Source organism: Ipomoea triloba, chromosome 13 (assembly GCF_003576645.1).
Source record: "Ipomoea triloba cultivar NCNSP0323 chromosome 13, ASM357664v1".
Taxonomy (NCBI): domain Eukaryota; kingdom Viridiplantae; phylum Streptophyta; class Magnoliopsida; order Solanales; family Convolvulaceae; genus Ipomoea; species Ipomoea triloba.
In genome coordinates this window covers 6097919-6121224 of record NC_044928.1, presented here as the reverse complement: position 1 = coordinate 6121224, position 23306 = coordinate 6097919, and the positions used below count along the sequence as shown (strand labels likewise).

The 23306-nt window shown below is 34.6% G+C and overlaps 3 protein-coding genes across 3 annotated transcripts; 1 reads left to right on the top strand and 2 right to left on the bottom strand.

Moving 5' to 3' along the window:
- The first annotated feature begins 3007 nt into the window (after nt 1-3007).
- On the top strand, nt 3008-5554 carry LOC116002129 (probable (S)-N-methylcoclaurine 3'-hydroxylase isozyme 2). Its single transcript, XM_031242166.1, has 2 exons — nt 3008-3988; nt 4883-5554. The coding sequence occupies exons 1-2, from the start codon at nt 3077-3079 to the stop codon at nt 5498-5500; spliced, it is 1530 nt and encodes a 509-aa protein (XP_031098026.1). The 5' UTR covers nt 3008-3076; the 3' UTR covers nt 5501-5554.
- Nucleotides 5555-5652: 98 nt separating this feature from the next.
- LOC116002128 (scarecrow-like protein 28) lies at nt 5653-8790 on the bottom strand. The gene has a single exon (XM_031242165.1). It carries the CDS (start codon nt 8044-8046, stop codon nt 5989-5991), a length of 2058 nt encoding a protein of 685 aa, XP_031098025.1. The 5' UTR covers nt 8047-8790; the 3' UTR covers nt 5653-5988.
- An 8305-nt stretch (nt 8791-17095) lies between these two features.
- On the bottom strand, nt 17096-21781 carry LOC116002139 (plant UBX domain-containing protein 8). The gene is made up of 11 exons (XM_031242181.1): nt 21483-21781; nt 20644-20705; nt 19912-20497; nt 19754-19837; nt 19533-19648; nt 19153-19360; nt 18828-19043; nt 18622-18753; nt 18020-18163; nt 17885-17941; nt 17096-17433 (listed from the first exon to the last, which is right to left on the bottom strand). Exons 1-11 carry the CDS (start codon nt 21564-21566, stop codon nt 17326-17328), a joined length of 1797 nt encoding a protein of 598 aa, XP_031098041.1. The 5' UTR covers nt 21567-21781; the 3' UTR covers nt 17096-17325.
- Nucleotides 21782-23306: the final 1525 nt, after the last annotated feature.

Here is a 23306-nt window from a genome sequence, read left to right as displayed (position 1 = left end):
TTTTTTTTTTTTTTTTTTTTTTTTTTTTTTTTTGGTGCCATCAGAAATATCATTGGTATTACATGTACATAATATGTTAATTATAAGCTTATAAAATCAGTACATTAAGTCCATAATAAAAATGTTGTTAATTTTAAATTGGAATAAGGTTCAAATTGGCACTGAACGTAACCTGAAAGTGCAATTAGGCTACTGAACGAAAAAAAAAAAAAGGTGCAATTAGGTAACTGAACACTCCAAATACATACATGGATGGTGAGTTGACATTTTAAAATATTTTTTAATAATAAATTTTAAAATTAAAAATTAATTTTTTTTAAAAAAATGGTGGCCTCCCCTCTCCTTCGTCTCCAACCAGAAAGAACTCATAAATTCTATCTATAATACCTTGAAAATAAAACTCTAATAAACACGGCCTTCTGATGATTGTTTGTTTGTTCTTTTTTTAAACAAAAATTTTAAAATTTTTTTATTTATTTTATTTTTATTTTTAAAGTTTATTATTAAAAAATATTTTAAAATGCCAACTCACCATCCATGTAAGCAGACAACCTGATGAAATGGAAGGTAACCTGCTATCAGGTGAAATTGCATGCCTTTAGAGTGTTTAGTGGCCTAATTGCACTTTTTTTTTCGTTCAGTGGCCTAATTGCACTTTCAAGTTATGTTCAATGGCCAATTTGAATTTTATTCCTTTTAAATTAAATAAACTATACAATAATCATGATTATATGTCAAACACCTATTTATGAATATTTATCTTTAAATTTATTTACCTACAACCCACACATTATGAATTTAGAATAATGCTAGAATTTCTTTTCAAAAAAAAAAAAAGGAATAATGTTAGAATTACTTGACATAATACATTTATAGTTAACCGATTATGTACTTGTAGATGTAAGGTTGTATGCATGTTAACATATTACATTATTATGCACCTACTGCAAAGGTGAATGTTAACTAATAAGAAGGATAAAATTTTGCTAATTAAACAAAAAAAAAAAATTAAAGAGTCAATAACGCCTCCAGTAAGATGGTATTTTATGACCTGCAATTTGAAATAGTCAATATATGTCACTTGGCCACAAAATTATTAGCAGACAAAACAATATTGTTTGGAATCAAGTCCATAATATAATATGGACCTTGTCATCTCCTATACTCCTACCTCCTTCTAGAATCAATCATAACGATAAAGTAATCAAATTGATAACCCTATAAGAAATCATGTTACATCATCCTTACTGTTTGATAATGACGGTAATGTATTTTCATCATTTTGGTGCAATATATTAATATAGTCAATTGATTAAGAAAACTATACAAGAAAGATACAATTTAAAAATTAATGCATGCAATTTGCAGCGAATAGTTTTCTAACACTTGTGTACACTCCAAATCTTAATATGTTATTGTGATAATTGAATGATGTGTCCCGTTTCAACTAAAAATCTAAATTGATAGTTGAATTGCACATTTATGTTTATATATCATATACTAAATGATTTTTTTTCCATATTTTTTATTAACCAAACAATATAATATGAAATTTTCATTTATTTATTTTTTTAAAATTGAGGGTGTGTTTGGTTCATAAGTTTACACATTAGGAATCAGAATCAAAATCATAGTTAATGTTTGGTTCACAACTTTTTAAAACACAACTATGGAATTTGATTACTCCTTCAATTAAAAACACATTCCCTAATTAAAAAAGGTATCATTACATCTTATTGGTAATATAATTTTTAAGTTTATATTAGTGATTTTAGATTTTTGTTTTGATTTTTTTTTCATATTGGTGCTTTGATGTTATTATATTAGATCAATTGCTTTGATTTATTTATTTATTTATTTTTTGTGTTTCTAAAACCTATAATCCAATTATAGGGTGATACATAACCAAACATCAATATTGATAATTATTCTAATTTCACTCTACTACCAAACATGCAAAATACTTTCACCAAAATCATACAATTATCAAGTACGAAGTATTTAATTATCATTTTCCTAGCTATATGTGAACGGTGAGCCAAACCCACCCTAAATTTCGTTCTTTTATGTTGGATTTTGGATTAGGGGTACCAGGAGTAGGCACTCAAACCCAATTAACAACAATACAAGTGTTGTTATGGGGTTACATGTATATGGTTGAATTCTTGGAAGCCATTAATGATGATCTTGGATGGATGAAGATGAAGCAAATAAATACAAGAAAATGGGCAGACAAGGAATTCTACAGCATGTAAGAGAGAGAAAATGTTGCCCGGGGAATGGGGATAAGAAATTGTCTCCACTTTCCACTTGTCCTCGTTCCCTTTAATAATATATATATATATTTAGTAGTGTTGACTCCAAGGCAATAAAACATATTTAATTCTTTAATTGAGTTCCAATGTTTTGGTTAATCTCTAAGATAATGAAACTCAATTATATTGTGATTTGTGAGTTATGGTATATATTGTAAAATCGACCGCTAACAATCTGATATGCATGCTTATTTTTAGTATATTAAATATTTAAATTTAATGTACTGTCATATTTAGCATTTATAAACAAGGTCCATTTTGTAATGTGAGAATGACCAATAATATAATTTACCAATAAATCGTGTCTAGACTTCTGAGTTAACTCCAATGAATCATTGGATCAGTTGGACCTATTTCTTATAAATCTCACTGCATGATTTAATGTGTCATTAAGTGGTGAACGATCTATTATTTAAGTGAAAAAATAAAAAGTATGCTTCTCTTAAATAGGATTTTAAATACGATATAAATTAAATGGGGACAAATAGTTAGAATCGTGCAATAGTAGTTTAAATTTAAATTCATCATATCAAAATTTAATGCAACTATTGATGGATTTCTAGCTTGTGACATAAAGGTGGAGTCGTTCACCCAAGACCCTCTTACGTCCCGTCCCGACAAGATTGTGGAAGGATAAATTACAGTGATTCAACTTATCAAAGAGATGCTGGAGGGAAGGAGCACCTCTATTTTGACTAAGGAAATTGTGGCATGATGCTTTAATTACCATCATCACTTGCTTGGGCATTGTGATCCAAACTATGCTAACCATGGCACCACAGCTTAATGAATCAGAAAGAGCATTTCCTCCTCTTCTTCTTCATCTTATCTTACCTTTACTTCTTCTCATCATCATCATCTTCAAGCTGTTTCTGAAACCATCAAAACCCCTTAAACTCCCACCAGGCCCAACTCCATGGCCACTGGTGGGCAACATCTTCCACATGGGAAAAATGCCACACATAACCCTCACAACTTTCTCCAAAACTTATGGCCCTCTCATCTCCCTCAAGCTTGGAACCCAGCACCTGATTGTTGGCTCATCGCCCTCTGCAGCATCAGAAATCTTGAAAACCCATGACCGGGTCCTCTCAGGCCGCCATGTCCCCAATGCCTTCCCAACAGAAACCTCAGAGCTCGACCACACATCCATAGGGTGGACATCCGAGTGCCACGAGGCGTGGCGGTCCCTTCGCGCCCTGTGCAGAGCCGAGATGTTCTGCAGCAGAGCCCTGGAATCTCAGGCCCTCCTCAGGGAGAAGAAAGCAGGGGAAATGGTGGGGTTCTTGAGGTCAAAGATGGGGAGTGAAGAAGTAGTGGATGTTGGGGAGATTGTGTTTGCAACTGTGCTGAATATGTTGAGTAATGTGATGTTATCCAGAGATGTGATCAGCTTTGAGGGTGGGGAGATCAAAGGGTTTATTAGGAGTGTTATGGAGGTTGCTTCTGCTCCTAATCTCTCTGATTTTTACCCTTTTCTGCAGAGGTTAGACCTCCAAGGTCTGAGAAAAAGGGCACTGGGATTGGGTATGAGGATTAGGTCTATGTGGGAGCCTATAATTGAAGAAAGAAGAGAAATCAGATGTAGTGGTGGTTCCTGCAGCCAGCAAGATTTCTTGGATGCTCTTCTTGATAATGGCTTTTCCAATGAAAAAATTCACCAGTTATTCATGGTTAGTGTTCTCCTCTGTTAGCATAATACTAGGAATGATCTATGATATGAAACTAATATCTTTCCACACAAGGGAAAATTCTATGGGTGAGCAAACGGTCAGTTAGATAATCGATCGAAAAATCGAAACACCAAGTAAGTTTATTTACCTTTATAACCGATCGAAGTAAATACTATAATCCCCCAACTGAAAATTTGCTCACCCCTAAAAAATTTTGTCTTGTCCGACAAAGTAGTGGAGAGATAAATCACCATGTGACTTAACAGTCCAAGAGCCCACTATATTGGATGTAACGGCCTATTAGGTGGGAGTACCAGTATCTGGTGCCTACAAAAAGAGCCTACCACATTAAGCGTAACATAGCTATCAGAGTTCGATCTTGTGTCCTTGCCCACAAATTACAACTCAAGAACTAACTAAGCTATCCGTGCAGGATATGAAACTAGTATCTGTCATCTTGTTTGAAGCATGTTAGCATAATACTAGGAAAGGTTTTGATGCAATCATGACAGTCTAGGATCATCAGTATGTTTGGTCCTATGAAACTAATATCTTGCACACAAAAGGAAAAAAAAAAAAAAAAAAAAAAAATCGTTTGACTCAACATAATAGTGGAGGAGTAAAACATTAGGCGTAGCCGCGTAGCGGCCCGTTAGATGGGAGGACTGGGTGCCCACCACGTCGGGTTTAACATGACTGTCAGGGCTCAATCTTATGTCTTTGGCTACAAACTACCCCAAGAACTAACTAAACTACCCGTGTAGGATATGAAACTAATATCTGTCATCTTGTTTGAAGGATCTTAGCATAATACTAGGGAAGGTTTGGATGCAATCTAGGATTCATCAGTATGTTTGATCATATTATATGATACTAATATCTGTCATCTTGTAGGAGTTATTTGCTGCAGGGACAGACACTAGTACCTCAACAATAGAATGGGCAATGGCAGAGCTGATAATAAGTCCAGAATCCATGGAAAAGGTGTACAAAGAGCTGAAGAGAGAAATCAATGGAGGAGACATAAAAGAATCACATCTGGTGCACCTACCTTATCTCCAAGCCTGTGTGAAGGAGACTCTGAGGCTACACCCTCCTGCACCACTGCTGCTTCCTCACCGCGCTATTCAAGCGTGCCAACTCATGGACTATACCATCCCCAAAGACGCTCAAATCCTCATAAACGTGTGGGCGGTTCAGAGAGATGCTTCCATCTGGGATGAGCCACTCAAGTTCAGGCCCGAGAGGTTTCTTGGTGAAACCGGTTGTCTGGACTTCAAAGGGAACGATTTCGGGTTCTTGCCATTTGGTGCAGGAAGGAGAATCTGCCCAGGCCTCCCCATGGCTGCAAAAACTATTCCTTTGGTTTTGGCTTCAATGATTCATTCTTTTGATTGGAGCCTTCCAGATGGACAAAACCCCAAAGATCTCAACATGAACGAAAAGTTTGGTGTCACATTGCAGAAAGAACAGCCACTGTTCTTGATTCCCAAAACCAGAAAAAATATGTGATTTTTCTATATCTTTCTTTCTGTTCAATAAAACTGATTATGGTTTATCATTCCATTCATTATTGTCTGATCAGAGGCAAAAACAAAAAAAAAAACAAAAGGATTTCACAACTGATAACTGAAGCAATCACTTTTATTGAAATAATAATAATACAATGACAGATGAATAAAGAAAGGCAATCAATGCTTACAACTGAACTAAGAAAGAATTTTCATATTACATAAAAGAATTGAAAGAACAATACACAAAAAAAAAATGAATCTTTCACTTTTGCTGAGGAACTAGAAACCTAATAAGAATTCAAACAGAAATGGTTGTTGTTCTTGTCCTATCAGATGAAGAATCTTATATCTGCAGTAAAGAATGAAAGAATATTGACTGATCTCCCTACCTATAAAAGAATTTGCTACCCTTTTTTTTTTCTTCTGTATACTGAACAAAGAAAATATTAAACCTGTGAGTGAGAATAGAATTGTTACGATTACGAATCAACTTGGCTGAGAATAAGATGATGAACTTCCTGCAACATCAAAAGGTGTCCATGCTGAGACTGTATAAAGTGGCTGATCTTCCCAACTAAGAGTCAATCCATCATCCTCCCCTTGCTTCTCCACCTTGTAGCTCTCCATAGAGTGCATCTTAAGCAGCATTTGGCTTTGCAGAAGCTCCCTCTCCGTGATCCCAACGCACCGGAAATTCCCTTGCTCCATCAGCAGCTTCCTCCACTTCCCAAAACTCGCGTGCCTCTCGAGCCTTTCTCGTCCCTCGCAGGCGATGATGTTCCTGATCTCCCGGGCAAACATCTCCTCAATCTTGGTCCTGACCGGGCTGTCTAGTGGCAGGCTCGAGTCGAGGGAGTCGAAGACAGCGGAGTAGTACTTCAACGAGTTGACAAGCCTCGATTCCAAACTGGACTCATCGTGCTCAGCTTCTTGTTCTGCCATCACGACAGCGATGGGGTTTGTGCTTCTGATCAACCCCAGGAAATCCACGAGGGCTCTACCGGAAGTGTCGTACAAGACCTTGTGCATCTGAAGCATACAATTCACAGCAACACTTTCACCCTCCTTCACATGCAGCATCCACAGCCTCACATCTTCTAGCCTATCAACCACTGGGTGGAACTCAAAGGCCAGGTTCAGTTGCTCAGCAAATCCAGACAGTCTATCGCCAGTTTCGAGCAGCTCTTGCTTCGATTCCCCGATGCCAGTGATCCTAATGTGACTTGGGGGATTAGCCCTGGAAGCCAAACTCTGGAACAGGCTAGGCCATTGCAGTCCTTGCTTGATGTCAAAATCAATTATGTGAACCCTATCCTTTCCTTCAAAAACTCTGAGGAGAATCTCATTGGATGTGAACTGGATGAACTTTGGGATTGGGGTGACCTGATTCAAAAGCCTCAATGCAGTTCCATTGTTATGATCATCGTCAAGGCCGGGGCGATCGAGGTCTCTTGGAGGGGTAATGTGGAAGATATGAGGCCAATGCCATGCCACTCTCAAAGCCAAAGCCTCTGTGAAGTAGGCGGTGAGGCGGCTAACAGGCAACCCCCTAGGAGAAGCAAGCTCCCCTAATCTCCCAATGCAATGATTCACAGCTGCAAAGTTCTTTAAGCCCACTGCCTCAACACAAGCCACCAGCAAGGTGATTAGCTCAACCCCACTGTTAGGCTCACTTTCTCCTGCCACAGCAGCCTGAGAAGCAGCGGCGTTAATGGGATTCGGGCGGCGAGAACCATTGCCTATTTCATGGTCAGAAGTAGTGGGAGGGGGGTTATTATCATGCAGCCTAAGCAGCAAACCTCTGCCACCCCCCTCTGAAGAAGTGCTTGATCCAGAAGCTTCTTTGGCAGGACCCTGGCTTGTCTCCACCACATTCTTGTCACTAAAATCTGTGATCTCAGTCACAACAGAATCCAGCCATGGATGGTGTGACAGAGGGAGAGGTGGAGGCCTCACTTCACTTGGCACAAAACACACACTTTCTTCATCTCCTCCTGAAGAGGAAAGTGAGAAAGGCCCCTGAGATGATGGATTAGCCCCTCCAACTCCTGATTGAAACCAAAAACCCCCACTACTACTTCCCAGATGCCCCAAACTCAAACCATGATGACCCTTTTCTTCTTCTTCATCTTCTTCTTCTTCTCCACAGCCCTTCTTCCTCTTATTAGCTCTGCTCACAAAACCCTCATCACAACTCTCCTGCTCTGCAGCATACCTCTTCAAGCACCTGCTCTTCTTCTCCCACTCCCAACTCTCTCTTTTACCTTCAAAACGCGGCGTCTGAATGGCTGTCGGGGTCGGGGGAAGACGTATATTCTGCTTCAGACCACACCCACTGGTCTTGGCTTCTCCGGGCTTCTCAACCGAGAGCCCAACCGGCCTCACGGCCTGAGCCCTCGAGCTCTCTTTCCGGATAAAACTACATGGCAAATCCAATCTCTGTGTGCTCATTGCAGGGAAATGACAAGCTTGAAACTGCTCAGATGCTTCGCTCCTCAATCTATGCCTTGGTGAAACCAATGTAGAAGAACACCCAGCCAACATTCTTCACCCCCTCTCCCAAATTTCTTCCTTTCTATCTTCAATCCCACCCACCTCTCTCTCTTTTACCACTTTACACTATGTAACAGTATACACTTACTGGGTATGAAATTGTCAGCAAATTTTACAGAGATATCAAGAGAAACAGAGCAATGCCTCTAATGTGAGTGAGTGTGTGCCAAAATTAATTTCCCAAGAAATTGACAAAAACTGGAATCCGATGCCAAAAAATTTATGCTTTTTTCTTTTATCCTTCTTTCTCTCAGTGTGTGTGTCCTATATGTTTATGTGCAACAAAGAATAGGATTATAGGATCAACAAAACAAGCCAAATCAAAGAATCAAAGAATTGGAAAGAATGTTTGAACTAAAAAACTAATAAAACCCCCCTATTGTAAGCACATTCAATCAAAGAATTCAAGAACTGCCCCAAAAAAAAGATCATCGGATTCCTGAACTTTCAGAGAAAAAAAATGTTTTTCAAGAGATAAGAACTCACAGACATTCTTGATCCCAAAATGCAGCCAAAGGAATGAATTCTTGAAATACCCAGAGCAGTAAACAAGCAGTCCATGTGATGAAGAAAAGTATTCTCTCTCTCTCTCTCTCTAAACCCCCAAAACCCCCCAAAAAAACCCAGGCTTTTACTGTAAACCCCTTCAAGCACTCATGAAATCCATGAAGACGATCACCATGACCAAGAAGAAGAAGTGGAAGAAGCAAATAAGTGAAAGAAGTGACTTCCTAAAGCCCCACTACCCAAAAAAGCTATACTCACAATAGAAAACAGATTTTATATATTGGGGTTTGGGGGCTCGCTTTACTGCTTTCTTTACTGCTGGGTTTGGTGAAAAGGGAGGGGGAGAAAAGAAGGCGAATCTCGCGGCCACAGCCGTCGGATGAAGATCGGAGGGTGGTGATTGGAGGAGGATATGACCGTTGAGACATGCCGGTAAAATATGACCGTTGGAGGGAGTTGGTGCAGTTGTACGGACCAGAGTGTAAAAACGTAGTGAGTTGTTTTTTTATTTTTATTTTTTATTTTGGAAGTGTCAGGATAGTCACATTGAAGGCACGTGAGGCGCACATGGATGTCCCTTCGTATCCGTTTTACCACCACCTGACCGTTGCATCTTTTCTTTTGTGTGGAATTTTTATACTGCCTTAGATTTTGTGATTTACCCCATCATTAACTTTGCTTTTTTACTTTTATACCGTATCCGTATCCCGATAGATGCTACTCCCACAATTCAATTTTATGTGGCAAAAACTTGTGTGAGACCGTCTCACAATGAGACGGGTCGGGTCAATATGCAATTGTAATACTTATATGCACAAATGTCATACTTATATGCTCAAATGTAATACTAATCAGGAATAAAAAATTTTTTACTTATAAGGGTAAATGTAATATTTTAAGGGAAAATACAATACTTTTAATTTCAATTTAAAAGTATTACTTTTTTTCTCAAAAGTATTATATTTGCCCTTATAAGTAAGGGCACTTGTCAATATTACTTATTATGAAAAATGTATTACTTTTTCTCTTATAAGTAACAAAAATTGTATTCTTGATAAGTGTTATATTTGAGCATATAAGTATGATATTTGCACATATAAGTATGACTTTTGCATGGTGCTTTGACCCGACCCGACCCGTCTCACGAATAAGGATCCGTGAGGCGGTCTCACACAAGTGTGACCCATTTTATGTGTTTGATTAGGTGATTCGTTTAATACTTGATTAAAAGTATCTTTAATTTTTTTTATAATATTAAGTTTAGCATTAGTATACAAAATTTATATATTTAAAAGTACTATTAAATATAAAAAAATAAATTTTAAAATACGTAAAAAATACTAAAACATAAATAAAGAAGAAAGAATTAGTTTGAACAATAAATAATTAGTATGCCAGATAAAATGAGGATAGATAGAGTACTAATTTAATTGAGATTCGATCAGTTCTTTTCGAGAGATAGTTATCACTTTAAAATATAAGTAATTATATTGAGTTGATCAAAATTTACTTAAAATAAATTTAAAAATTAATTTCAATTTAAGATAATTTTGAGTAGAATTTTTTACTGTATATGTATATATTGCTTATATTCTTATATTTGCGACTTCGAGATGATGCGGCTAATTTAATCAATATTCGGTTGGTCACTTTTGGGGGACAACTCTCACTTTTAAGTACAAATAATTTTTTAAAGAAAAATTTTCACTTTTGATCTATTGATTATTATACATTATCTACTTTAGTCTTTTTGACTATTAATATTTTTAATGAGGTGCATTCACTTTTAAGTACAAATAAATTTTTTAAAGAAAAGAAATCAATTTTGATCTGTTGATTATTATACATGTATCTAATTTAGTCTTTAAATATTAATATTTTTAAATTAGGTGTATCACTATGTAATTTGTATTACATTTAGTCCTGTCGTCCAATTTGTCGACTAATTATTACCAAAATTTCAACAAAAAAAAATGTTCTAATTAAAACGATATTGTTGGTCAACTATTGCCTTAAAAAAAAATTTCGTTGAAATTTCAGCAATAGTTGGCAGGAAACATGTCAAAAAATTGGACAACAAGACTAAATGTGATACAACTTATATAGTCATGCATTGAATTTAAAATTATTAATAGTAAAGGACCAAATATGATACAAATTATATAATCATGCACTTAATTTGAAAATATTAATGGTCAATGATCAAATATTAATAGTTAAGGAATCAAAAATGATTTTTTTTTTCTTTTTGGAAACCATTCTCACTTTCAAGTACGAATAAAATTAAAAATTAATTTTAATTTAAGATAATTTTGAATATAACTCTTTTATATTAAAAAATCTACTATTATATTTGCCACTTCGAGTAATAAGGGGTGTTTGGAATATAGATGTTAGTTGATACTTATTAGCGAATTGTGTTAGCGGATTTGACTAGTTAATTGCATTAGTTGGTTGTAGAAAAGAGTTAATTACCAATTTGGTCCCTCGACTATTGGGATTTCACCACTTTGGTCCTCGACAATTTTTCTTGCCCAATTAAGTTCTCGACTTTGAAAAAATTAACCAATTTGGTCCTCCGTTTATTTTTACCATTTGATATCCGTTAAATCATGACCAAATTGGTAATTTCACTATAGTCAAGGGACCATTTCAGTCAAAATTAATTACCGAAATGGTCCCTTGACTATTGATATCCATTTATTTTGGTGTTAAATAACCGTTAAATCAAGACCAAATTGGTGAAGGGACCATTTCGGTAATTAATTTTGACTGAAATGGTCCCTTGACTATAGTGAAATTACCAATTTGGTCATGATTTAACGGATATCAAATGGTAAAAATAAACGGAGGACCAAATTGGTTAATTTTTTCAAAGTCAAGGACTTAATTGGGCAAGAAAAATTGTCGAGGACCAAAGTGATGAAATCCCAATAGTCGAGGGACCAAATCGGTAATTAACTCTTGTAGAAAAATATTTTGTAAATTAGTTCTTATTTGATAGCTGATTTCATGCAAAATGACCTTTAAGGGTACGAATGTATTATGTTTTAATAATAATAATAATAATAATAATAATAATAATAAACATATTTCACAGGTTTAGGATCATGAACACTAATAATTAATCATATGCCCTGTTGCTAATTACATTCGCGATACTAGGCAACGGGCTTATGAGCCCTATTGACATTCTAAAGCACCCTGTTGCCTAGTACCGTGACGAGACAATGAGATTAATGAGATTGGCAAATGGGACTCTTGAAACCACCTACACAGTCTCGTTGTATTTTTTAAAAATTATTGGGGGTGTTTTTCGAGAAATTAATTTCTCAAAAACTTATCGAAAAAAGCTGCTTTGAGCCCTTTAAAAAAATTTTGAAAAAAAAAAACTATTTGGACTAATAAGCAGTTACAAAAAAGTGAAAAACTGATTAATTAAACACTCATATTAGCTATTTGACCAAGTCAAATTTACTATCTAACCAACTCAAACGGCTAATAGTGGTCAAGCAAGCCAAAATTAGTTGATAAGCTATTTTACCAAACAAGGACATTACTTCTCAATTTTTACTTTGATTGTACTCTTTATTGGAGCAACACATTCTACTTAATTTAATATATATATATATATATATATATATATATATATATATATATATATATATAAAGAGGTTCATAACCTTTTTTTTCTCATTTTTCTTCCCTTAATAATTAGATCAAGATAAATTATCACATGATTTTAAGTTGTCATGCATAGCGGTGTTGAGGATGAATTTTATGATTGATAAAATTGTATTTCCCCTTCACTTTTTATTATTACTGTCTTACTGGCATAATAGATAATCAAACTTATTCACATATTCAACAGAGCCAAAAATATTATACAAAACTTTCTATATATATATATATATAAAAAAATCGTGCATATATAAAATGGAACATTAAGATTATAAATAACTACTATTATTAGGAGTATTAATTTTTTTTTTGAAAAGAAAACAAAAAAAAGGAATCATCATTTTTATTTATAATAAAAAATTATCCAGTAATAATTCATATATTTTCTTCTTTTTTTTTTAAACTTTTATTTTACACTCTACTAATGTGTTGTGCTCATATTGATTCAGAGAAAAGAAATAGGTCACAATTTTATTCATTTTATTTTTTTCTTCTGATAAAATCTAGACATGTGACAAAAAAATATTTTAAAAAAATATATATTTATCACAATGAACAATGGAGATTTGAGTTTTGGATCAGGGGTGAATCATTCTATGTCTCTGATCTCTCTCTCTCTCTTTGTGTGTGTATCCTTTAATAAACATAAATAATATCATATTACACATAAAAATTATCAAAAGTTGAGATGCTTGGTTAGTAATTAGTAGTTGTTTTATTATGAAAGATTTAGGGATCAAACCTTATTCACTATACTATTTGGAGTATTTGCTACAATCTCTAATACACCTTAAATATATTTAAAGTGGTTAAATTAATTAGTTGGTACAAAATATGTTTTGTAATTCAATTATGAAAAAAATTTTAAAATAAAATTTACTTTTTATGAACTATGTAGTCAATATAATTAAAAATTTTCAAATATGCATCATCGTATTGATTGGATATAATTAAATAAAAAGTATTTATAAATATCATAGTGATAGAGATAATATACAATTTATTTTAACCATTTCATATTTTGCTATAAATATTTTTATTTTTACCCCCACTTTATGAAATTTCTAGATCTGCCGCTATTTGGGATAGACTCCTTGTGTACAGAATTATACATTTTAGTTCATACCCAAATAAAAATATACTCCGTATATTGTTTAGTGTTTAGTCTCAAAGTTAAATTAACCCAATTTACCTCCTCATGAATTTAAGAGCGAGTTCATGAGATTGAGATGTACTCCATAGTGTATATAGTAGGACAAAAACAGGAAACTTAGAATTATTAAAAAGAAAAATCGTAAAAGTTTTATAATATACTCATGATGTCGGGGAAAGGAAGTACGTGTTTCTGATGAATAAGAAATGAAGTGTGTTATGGATAGGACTAGCTAAGACATAATCAAGTGAAATAATTGCACGTGAATGTCTAATTATGAATTTCAGGTTTAATGAATGGACGGCAACACGTCACACGAATGAACTCCTAAAAGAGAGCATTCTAATTTCGGGTTTAGTAATTTTTTAAAAAGAAAATTGAGCTAATTTTTTTAAAATGCGGATAAAATCGTAATTTTAAAAAATAAAATTTTTAAATTCTTTTATCTTATTTTGATCCTTTTAAAAAAATTGCAAACCATTTTTTTTTACAGAGTATTCTTTCCACGTGAAAGTACCTATTAGTTATTGTTGGAATAAAATATATAAAATACTAAATGTGTCTTTCTATTATTCATTTACATTTTTAGTTGAAATAAAATATACATTTTAATGTAATGTTTTTGGCTTATTAAAAAGATTATTTAGTTCGTGTGCAAAATCATGTTGCTTGTAAAGGCATCGCCAAAAGGGGAGCTAGGGAGAGATATGGCGCATGCGTGCTTGGAAGTGCGAGTGAGGGTAGTTAGAATTGTCCACCATGATAACAACACGTTTTATATTTTAAAAACAACAATGTTGAGATTTAATTGCCTCAACGGCCATTTTGACCGTAATGACCATTGAAACAAAACTTATTATTATTATCATCTTCATCATATATACTCTAAAATTTCAAATTTTCTCCTACACTTCTAATCTCTCTCAAAATTTCTCTACTAAATTTGCAATTCATCTCAATATATCTTCAAATAAGGGGAGAACACCAAACTAATCCCAATCAAAATTATCCATATCCACATCCATATTATCAATACTCACATTATTAATACCCACATTTGTATTTTTATTTATGTATTTGTATTTGAATTTAATGTATTCATATTTGAATTTTATTTTTAAATTTAAAAATTATTTTTATTTATTTATTTAAATTTGAAATTAAAATTATAATAAACTGAATAAAGTAATAGATGATGTGGATGAGTAAAAGTGTAAAACCCACAAAATGATAAGAATGGTTGGCGAAAACATAAATAAAGAGATTTAGTTGTTATGTGAAAGAGTTGGACCCACAAAATTAGGGGTGAAAATAGGCCCAAGCTCTTATTAAGGAGCCTACGACTCGGTCTAGTTTGGGTTTCCATTAACCTAACCTACTTAGTAAAGAGGCCAAAGCTAGACCAATTTTGAGCCATATTTAATTAAATTGACCTAGCTATAAGCTTTACAAGCTTGGTGTGTATGTGTATGGGGTCTGGTTCCCGTGCGGACGTGCAGTCATTCATCATTAGATATGCAAGAATGCACAACAACACTTTTAAAAATGCACCAGGGTGTGGTGCGTTTGTGCATTTTACCCTGGTGTATTTCTGAACACATTATGGTGCATTTATGCATACCTAATGGTGCAATCCACACAGGGTGGTCTGTCCGCATTTGATCCAATATATGTGTGTGTGTGTTAACCCTAAAACCTAAATCCCTATAATTTTCAATGTTCACACTTTTTTGTTTCTCCATGTTGTTCAAGGCAAATTATTGTATGGAACATGGTCCACATAGTTGCGTAAACCATGAATGCAATATACAATTTTAATATACTAAAAGTATATTATTTGATAGTATATAAAAAATTATGTACTTTATGAATACAACCAATCATTGCATATTGCATAACAATAGCAATGGAGTGCGACATTTAATTGATCAATAGTTGATCTTGAATTTTTATCTTTTAACTATTCATCAATTATTGTTATATTATGTTTTTGTTTTTACAAATATGTATGCCTTGTAGAATGTATAACATATAGATCTTAAATAGACTCAAATCCTATTTAAAGCTTAAAATAAATCTTTTGAATGATCTACATATTAAAACCTATTGTAAGCTCTAGCTTAAGCCTAAAAAAATCTACGCACAAGGTTAGACCTTAAATTATAACATGCTTAGGCCTAGTTTTTTTAAAACTCAACCCGGCCTAGTCTGGTTTGTCCTAATAGGGAGACTAAGATTCAAAGAGATTGTGATAATAATAATGTTTTTTTGTTTATTTAATATAAAATATCATTAGAGATTTTAAATTTGATAAAATTAGAAAAGTGTTTTATGTAAGATCGTCTCCCATAAGACGTGTAATATATTTTAATTAAATATAATACAAAAATTATATATTTTAAGACAGTCCTACACAAAATTGAATATGACATGGTTTAGTAGTTATAGTATTGGGAGGGAAGTGCTATTTAAATTAACTTTCATTATCAAATAATATAGTATGGATGGGTTTCAAAAATATAGTATGGATGTGACAAGTGTTGCAACTGTTTGTATTTATTAATTATTTATTATATTAATATATAAACTCTATAATGAATTAGTTAGGCAGAAATGTGTTAAATAGTTTCTCAAAAAAAATAGTTGATATACATTGCAAAATGTCTGTAGAAGATTGTAGGATTGAACTAAGATGGTGATGTAATTAACTAATTATTTTCTTCTAAACAGGCCATCTGGACTTGATGGGTTCAAGCATACTTTAGGAACCAGGTCAAAAGTGTGGGCTAGTCAGGCTATTTAATTATCCTTTTAATAGTAATAAATAAATAAATAAATAAATAAATAAAACCATTGATCGTCATTATTGCAATTTTATTATTCAAAAATCAAGTTACAAAGCTAAACTAATTGTCCCCTCACAGGAGATCGAGCATGAGAATCCCATCACGATCCAAAGTTTGTTTTGTTTTCTTTTAATTTTTAATTAACAAATTTATTAAAATAATAAATGATTATTTACAAAAAAAAATTACTAAATTTTTACATATATAATATATCAGATATAATTCGAGGCATGGACTTCTCCATCCCTATCCCTGTTCTGCATAATATAATCTCGTCCCCGTCAAAGCGAAAAATCATATTCCCCACCAAGTTTGGGTGGGTTTTAATTGTCGACCCTTAGTCTGAACATTATTGTAGTTGGCATGCGTTCAGCCATAGTATTAACTCGGTTTTTACACGTCAAGACTTTATTGACACGGCAACCACGTCACACAAGTCGGAAAAAATGTGGTCCAGTCTTTAATTTGATGATGTGAACATGGACGCCGCGTCAGGCTACTAATTAAAAAGGCTATTACTCTAGAATGTTAACAAGCTGAAACATGAGGGAGGTTGAGAAGAGATACTGGGCTATAACGAGGGAGGGGCTCAGGGGCTTGTGACTAAAATTGGGACCCAAAAAAAGGATGGTTTAGATCAGGGGCAAGGGCCAGACATGCTTGTATAAGCTGTCCAGCGCAGGAGGGATTTTATGGTTGCAGTCGCAATGTAGCAAACAGAGCAGAGCAGAACGTACCTGGTTACCTGCCATCCACCAGCTAATACTGGCATCTAATACTGGCATCCGTCGAGTTATTAATTAATCCATCTGCCAATGAATCACTGAAATGGCATTTGAAATTGGGATGCAACTACTCATCAAATTTCATAATTTTTTTTCTTTTTTGATTTGATTTGGAGAAGAATAGTTCATCATAAAGCACCAAAAACAATCCATTGTAATCATCATTATCATCAACCTGCACCCAGCAGCCACCCACTCCCATGTTCACCCACCAATATAGTCCCCATCTTTTTTAACCTCCTATATATAATCCACTGAAACTAAATCTTGTAAATGCAATGTTGAAGAACTTTACAACCTATATCAGCTCCAGAAACAATGCTTCCTGTTTGCTCGTCAAGCCTAGTTCATTCAGAGTTGAGGAAGTCTCTCCACTGCTAAAAGCACGCCTGGGGTATGGTCTCACCTGCAAATAAAATAATTATCAATTTAAAACTAATAAGCACACTATGCAACTACCTTGTATATTTGTACCTTCTTAGAAATGGATCATATTATTCCGCTTTTGCCTTTACAAAATTCAATTGTACAATGTGTAAAAGCGCAGTAAAACTTAATCAGTGAACTGAGATTAAAAGATCAAATAACCCACTTTCTATATGTTACGAAAAGATATAACATGGTATAAACACATTTTAGCTTATTTAAGTCGATAATCCATAAGTAACTTGGAGTTGCTTCTCAATTATTCATAATCTATAATTTCTATACCAAGCAGGGCATATCATTTCTTTGATGCATCTCACAAGATCTAAAGGAACACTTTCAGAGGTGAGACAGCAAATTGAACAAACAGTAAGGAGAGAGAACATTGAAAAAAAAATAGGAGATAAAAGATTTTAACATTTAAGCATTACCAATCTGTAGGTGCCAGGCTTCACCACCCTTCCCACATCAATGAAATCAAAAAGACACTGCAGTGTAAACAATAATAATCAAGTCACATCATAATCCAGCACACTGGAATAAACTTGTTTTCAGAGCATACACACCTGCAGTCTATCAGATTTAAGAAATCGACGACCTCTCCGGCTGCCATCAGGCATCCTTACAACAAGGTTAACAGCATTCTCATCGTCAGGAGTTGGCTCCTGAGGCAATGAGCCTTCTTTGGCTGCTAATTGTCTCTCAGCTTCCTGATCAATTATTAGAACAACACTCTTATGAACTCATAAGTCCAAGTAGAAGGGGAACTTTCTAAACTTTGAATCTGATGCAAAGTCACCAGTATACACAAACACAAACAAGAAGGTGTTGCAGTTCCACAAGTTTTTATAAGTTAACAAATTGATGAGTCAGGGATAAAATTCTTTAGAGTATGATTAGTAAGTAATCTAACTTTTAGATTGGAAACTCAGTATCCAAGTATCAGAAAACCTCTGCAGAACTTTGAAATAATACAATAAATAGCATGGTTCAAATGTCTGCAAGAAAATAATTAGGTGAAGAAAGATTCATCAGGAATGGTTTTACAAGAAAAATATTGATAATATACATACAAGCTATTATCTTAACTAGCTTGCTAACCAAATTGCTTCTCGCAACTAGTAATTAAAGCTAAGAGTAAAGGACTTCGTTTCCAATCTAAATTTACCTGCTCCTCCTCCAGTTTCTTTAGTAATTCCTCCTCCTTACGCTTCTCTTCCACAAGAGCAGCTTCAGCTTCTTGCTTCGCCTTCAATTCCTTTTCTCTATCAGCTTGCAGCGAAGCAAGGTATTCATCATCCTAAATATATCAAAGAAATAAAATCAGTCAAAAGAAGACAATTTAAAAGAAATAAAAGGGTTCCAAATGCAAACCTGTTGTTCTCGTAATAAACGCTGAGCCACAAGAGATGGAGATGGTGGACGAGGCATTTGCCAAGGATAAGGCCCCACAGATCTATCTGAACCGTTCTGCATAAACTGATGTGCCACATGTGGTAGACGAAATCCACTCCCTTCAGGTATACCGCCAAACATTGCAGCCTCAAGCATAACAGCTTCATCATGTTCCTCAGATGAGATGCCACCCCACTTGAAAGGAGGTTATGCCAAAGAATGTAACCATTATACTCGGATCACATAAACCAAAATAGGATGGCATGCATATGATATAGAGAGTAATGAAGGAAAATGAAGATACCTCATCAGTGGGGTAATCAGCTCCATTGTGCTGTATATTGTTAAGATTGTCATCACGCCTGGGACTTGATACTGGACTAACCTCATTTACTTCATTCCTATCAGTGTCAATAGAAGAGGAAGATGCACGTTTACTCCTGCGTCCAACCAGTGGCTGCTCTTCCACATCTCCAGCCTCATCATTGATAGATGTACTTCCCAGCTCCAACCTACATCAACTTAAATAACTATTCAAAAGAAACATGATCCCCCCCTCCAAAATATACCCTTCTACCTCAAGCACAAACAGATAGAGCAGAAACCAATTGCAGGTCAAGATTGTGACAATATTGACAAGAGCTAACTAGTCTCTTTAAATAAGCAAAATGCTGCAAAGATTACCTCGTGTTTGATGATGTTGCTTTCGCAGGATCATCCACTGCAGTCAAATTATGAACTTCCAATCCTGATGTCTCCTTCCTTTCTAGTTCATGCTTTGCTTTCTCCTGCTCTGCAGTCTGGACAAACTCCATGTCAACAGGATGAATAATTGATGATAGTCTAAGAAGGGGAAAAAAAAAAGGTGGGGGGTGGGGGGGTGAGAATATAAACGAAAAGCAAACCTTCAGTGACAGTGAAACTGCATGTGCAATATCATCATCCTCAACAGGAGCACGCCCTTGATGAGACATAGCATCCCTTGAATCCTGTAGCACAATAATCACATTGAAGCCCAAAAGCAGGATGAATAACACACATGAATAAGATGTATGTTACATACACTGTGGACATCAAATTTTTGGTTTGACATTTCAGCATCCCATTTGGAAGCTTCAATTGCTGCACGAATCATCTCCTCTTCTATATCATTATTAGAGTCGGGCAAAATATTAATTTCAGGAGCACTTGGTCTGCGATGGATTGCAGTAGAAACATCACCAAATATGTTTTCACTTGCTATGTCATGCCTAAAAGTCTGTGTACTTCGAACATTTGGAATTTCATCATCGTCATCATCAATTGTGACAGTCCCGTGGGTTTCTGGGCCATGAGCGTGCTCGGTGTCAGTGACATCCTCAATGGTAGGAGCCCTGCCAGAATGACCTGAATGCCCGTCCCCATCCTTCACCTCAATTGGGATCTCCCTAACTTCTCTTGGATGTGAAACCAATGGTGCAGTTCTTTCAAAATCCAAACCACTATCAAAAATACTTCTGGTGAAGTTGGGATCAAGAAGAGAAAACGGATTTGTGCTTCCGGTGGAGGGTAAATGTGAAAATGGAGGTCTATGGGATGCAATTGGGATTGGATCATCTATGTCCATAACATCATCCTCAGAAGGAGCAACAGCAGTTGCATCATGTCTTCTGCATAACAAACAAATATATAAAGTACAACAAATATTAGAATGAACATACATCAAACATAATTTGAAAGAAGGAAATGAAGAATCCAAGAGAGAAGTGCCTTTGTCAGAAAAAAAGAGAAGCTTGTGGAGAAAAAATAAACTCACATGCTTCTATCTGGTTCACTGAAATGAGCATTAACAGCTGCATTAAGATCCCCAGCATGTTCCTGAATAGCACAGCATATGAATACTCCAATATGGCCAAAAAATAAAAACCAAGGATAATACAATCAAATATACAAACAAATTGCATTGTCCCTCGAATTGCAATATATGGAAATGAAAAATATTGCACTAAACACTCATTAGACTTAAAGAAACAATAGGTCAATCACTGCACTCAATTCATTAGTTCCAAATGTAAAGGCGAGGCATAAATGGAGATATTAGTGAGATCTCTCCCCTTTTGGGATCCATCCATCATGGCCTCAACTGCAGTGCACCAACATTGATAACTCCAACTCCTCCACCCCCCTCACACCCAACCTCACACAGAGACTCATGTACTCAGTCAGTTGATGCCAAAAATCCCCAAGAATATTCCATTAACAATGAACGACCTCCACAAGGTCAATCTAAGCTCGTGTTCTACTAACGACAGAAAAGATACTTAAATTTGCATCTAACTAGGCATCTATAATCTCACACATAAAACACCACAATACCTATGACTCGTTCAAAGAAAACAACAATAACACCATATAAGCAAATAAGTTCTCCATTATCACAACAGCAATACAAATTCCCAGTCTACAACCGAATCAGAACTAAACAACGCAACTACGAACCCTAATTGCGAGCTAACCAGTTCACACAAGCAAAGATCATTGACAGCCAAAAGTCGAGAATATTCACTAGAGCAAGATAATCGAAACATCGAGAATCAACAAAAGCAATCGAATCGCAAATTCGATAGCGAAATTCAAAAAATAAAAGCAATCAACCTCGAGTCTCTGAATAGCAGTGGCTTGTGAGACGCCAGTGATGTTCATGAATGTGTCGACGGCTTCCTGATTAGGTCTCGCCATTCCGTAGTAATTTCCAGAGAGAGAGGAGAGAATTCGCGGAAGAATGCGAGAGCGAAACAGAGAGATTAGCAGAGATGATTTCTGTGGAAAAAATGCGAGAGAAAAACTGAGATTATTAACAGCGATATTTAGGAGGTGGACGGAATATATATCTCTACTAGTCTTAGCGAAAAAGCGGTGTAAGGGTGAGGTAAGGTGGGGGAAATGGGGAGGGGTATAAGTGGTAAATAAGGCGAAAGCGGTCGATGTTTCTGTAATGTTCCCTACTTGTATACGCCTCTGGTTGAAACGATTGTGTGTAGCTTTAGCTTTAACACTTTAGCTTTTGCTTGGAGAATAAGTTGGCTATGGCCAATGGCATGTGGTTGGGGTGATCACATATTGACTCATATAACAATTATTAAAGTCAATAAATATTTACGAACAATTTTAATTATGTTGAGATTGATGCTGATCAATCTTTGTGTTTATAAGCATGCGATTGTGTTGAATTAAACAATTATTTATTTTGTACTAAAAATAATAATTATTTTAATAATATGCTATATTAACTGGCTTATATAATTCATTTTGAAATGGAGAAAATATCATTTTTAGTCCCTCAACTATAATACATATATCAATTTTGGTCCTTGACTATTAAAAATTTTAAATTAGGTCCATGACTATTCAATTTGTATCACTTTTGGTCCTTGACTATTAACATTTTCAAATTAGGTGCATGACTATTCATTTTGTATCACATTTGGTCCTGCCGTTAAATTTTCCGGCCAAATTTCCGGCGAACTCATTGTGGTGACCGGCATTTTCTATTTTTTATTATTATTTTTTATTTTTAAGTTTTCTTTTATTTAAAAGTTACAGAGTATTAAAATAATTTGTAAAATAAAAATTAAATAAATTAGTTGGTCACTGGTGACTGTGCCGGAAATTTGGCCGGAAAATTTAACGGCAGAACCAAATGTGATACAAAATGAATAGTCATGCACTTAATTTGAAAATGTTAATAGTCAATGACCAAATGTGATACAAATTGAATAGTCATGCACCTAATTTGAAATTTTTAATAGTCAATGACCAAAATTGATACATATATTATAGTTGAGGGACTAAAAATGATATTTTCTCTTTTAAAATGTATTGAATTTTCACATATGGTGGTGTTTATATATTGAAAAATTGAATCAGTTGAATATTCAATTGGCACCCTATGTCGTTATGTAATCTACATGTTAATTCATAGTTAAATTCTATGATTTAAAAATAAAGTTGCGTTAATTGCTAAGGGGTTAGGGATCTCAGCAATAGAATTTTCAGTAAATTACTTGTGTTTGCAGTAGTATTATTAGCCATAGCTGTTCATACATCCTGTGACTTCTCACTTGGGAGGATCACATCTATGCCGCTTGACCATAAGGCCTTTGTCATAACTTATTTGTTTATTCTTAAAATTAAACATCATTCACATTATCAAAATTAAAAATTAAAATCTATATCACGTTTTATATTTTGATTGAACTCAATTGATTATTGATTCAGATATTTTTAATTTTGTTATATCAGATACAAGTTTGGTCCAGATAGTACCACTGTTTTTCAATTCTAAAACTTACTATTGATAGTACCTTTAAAGATAGAAACTTTCCAAAATAGAATTATCTTTATTTAAAAACTAGTCACATTCTAACTGATAAGATAAACAAAAACTAGTAAAAAATCACAAGGGTGAAACCACCACAT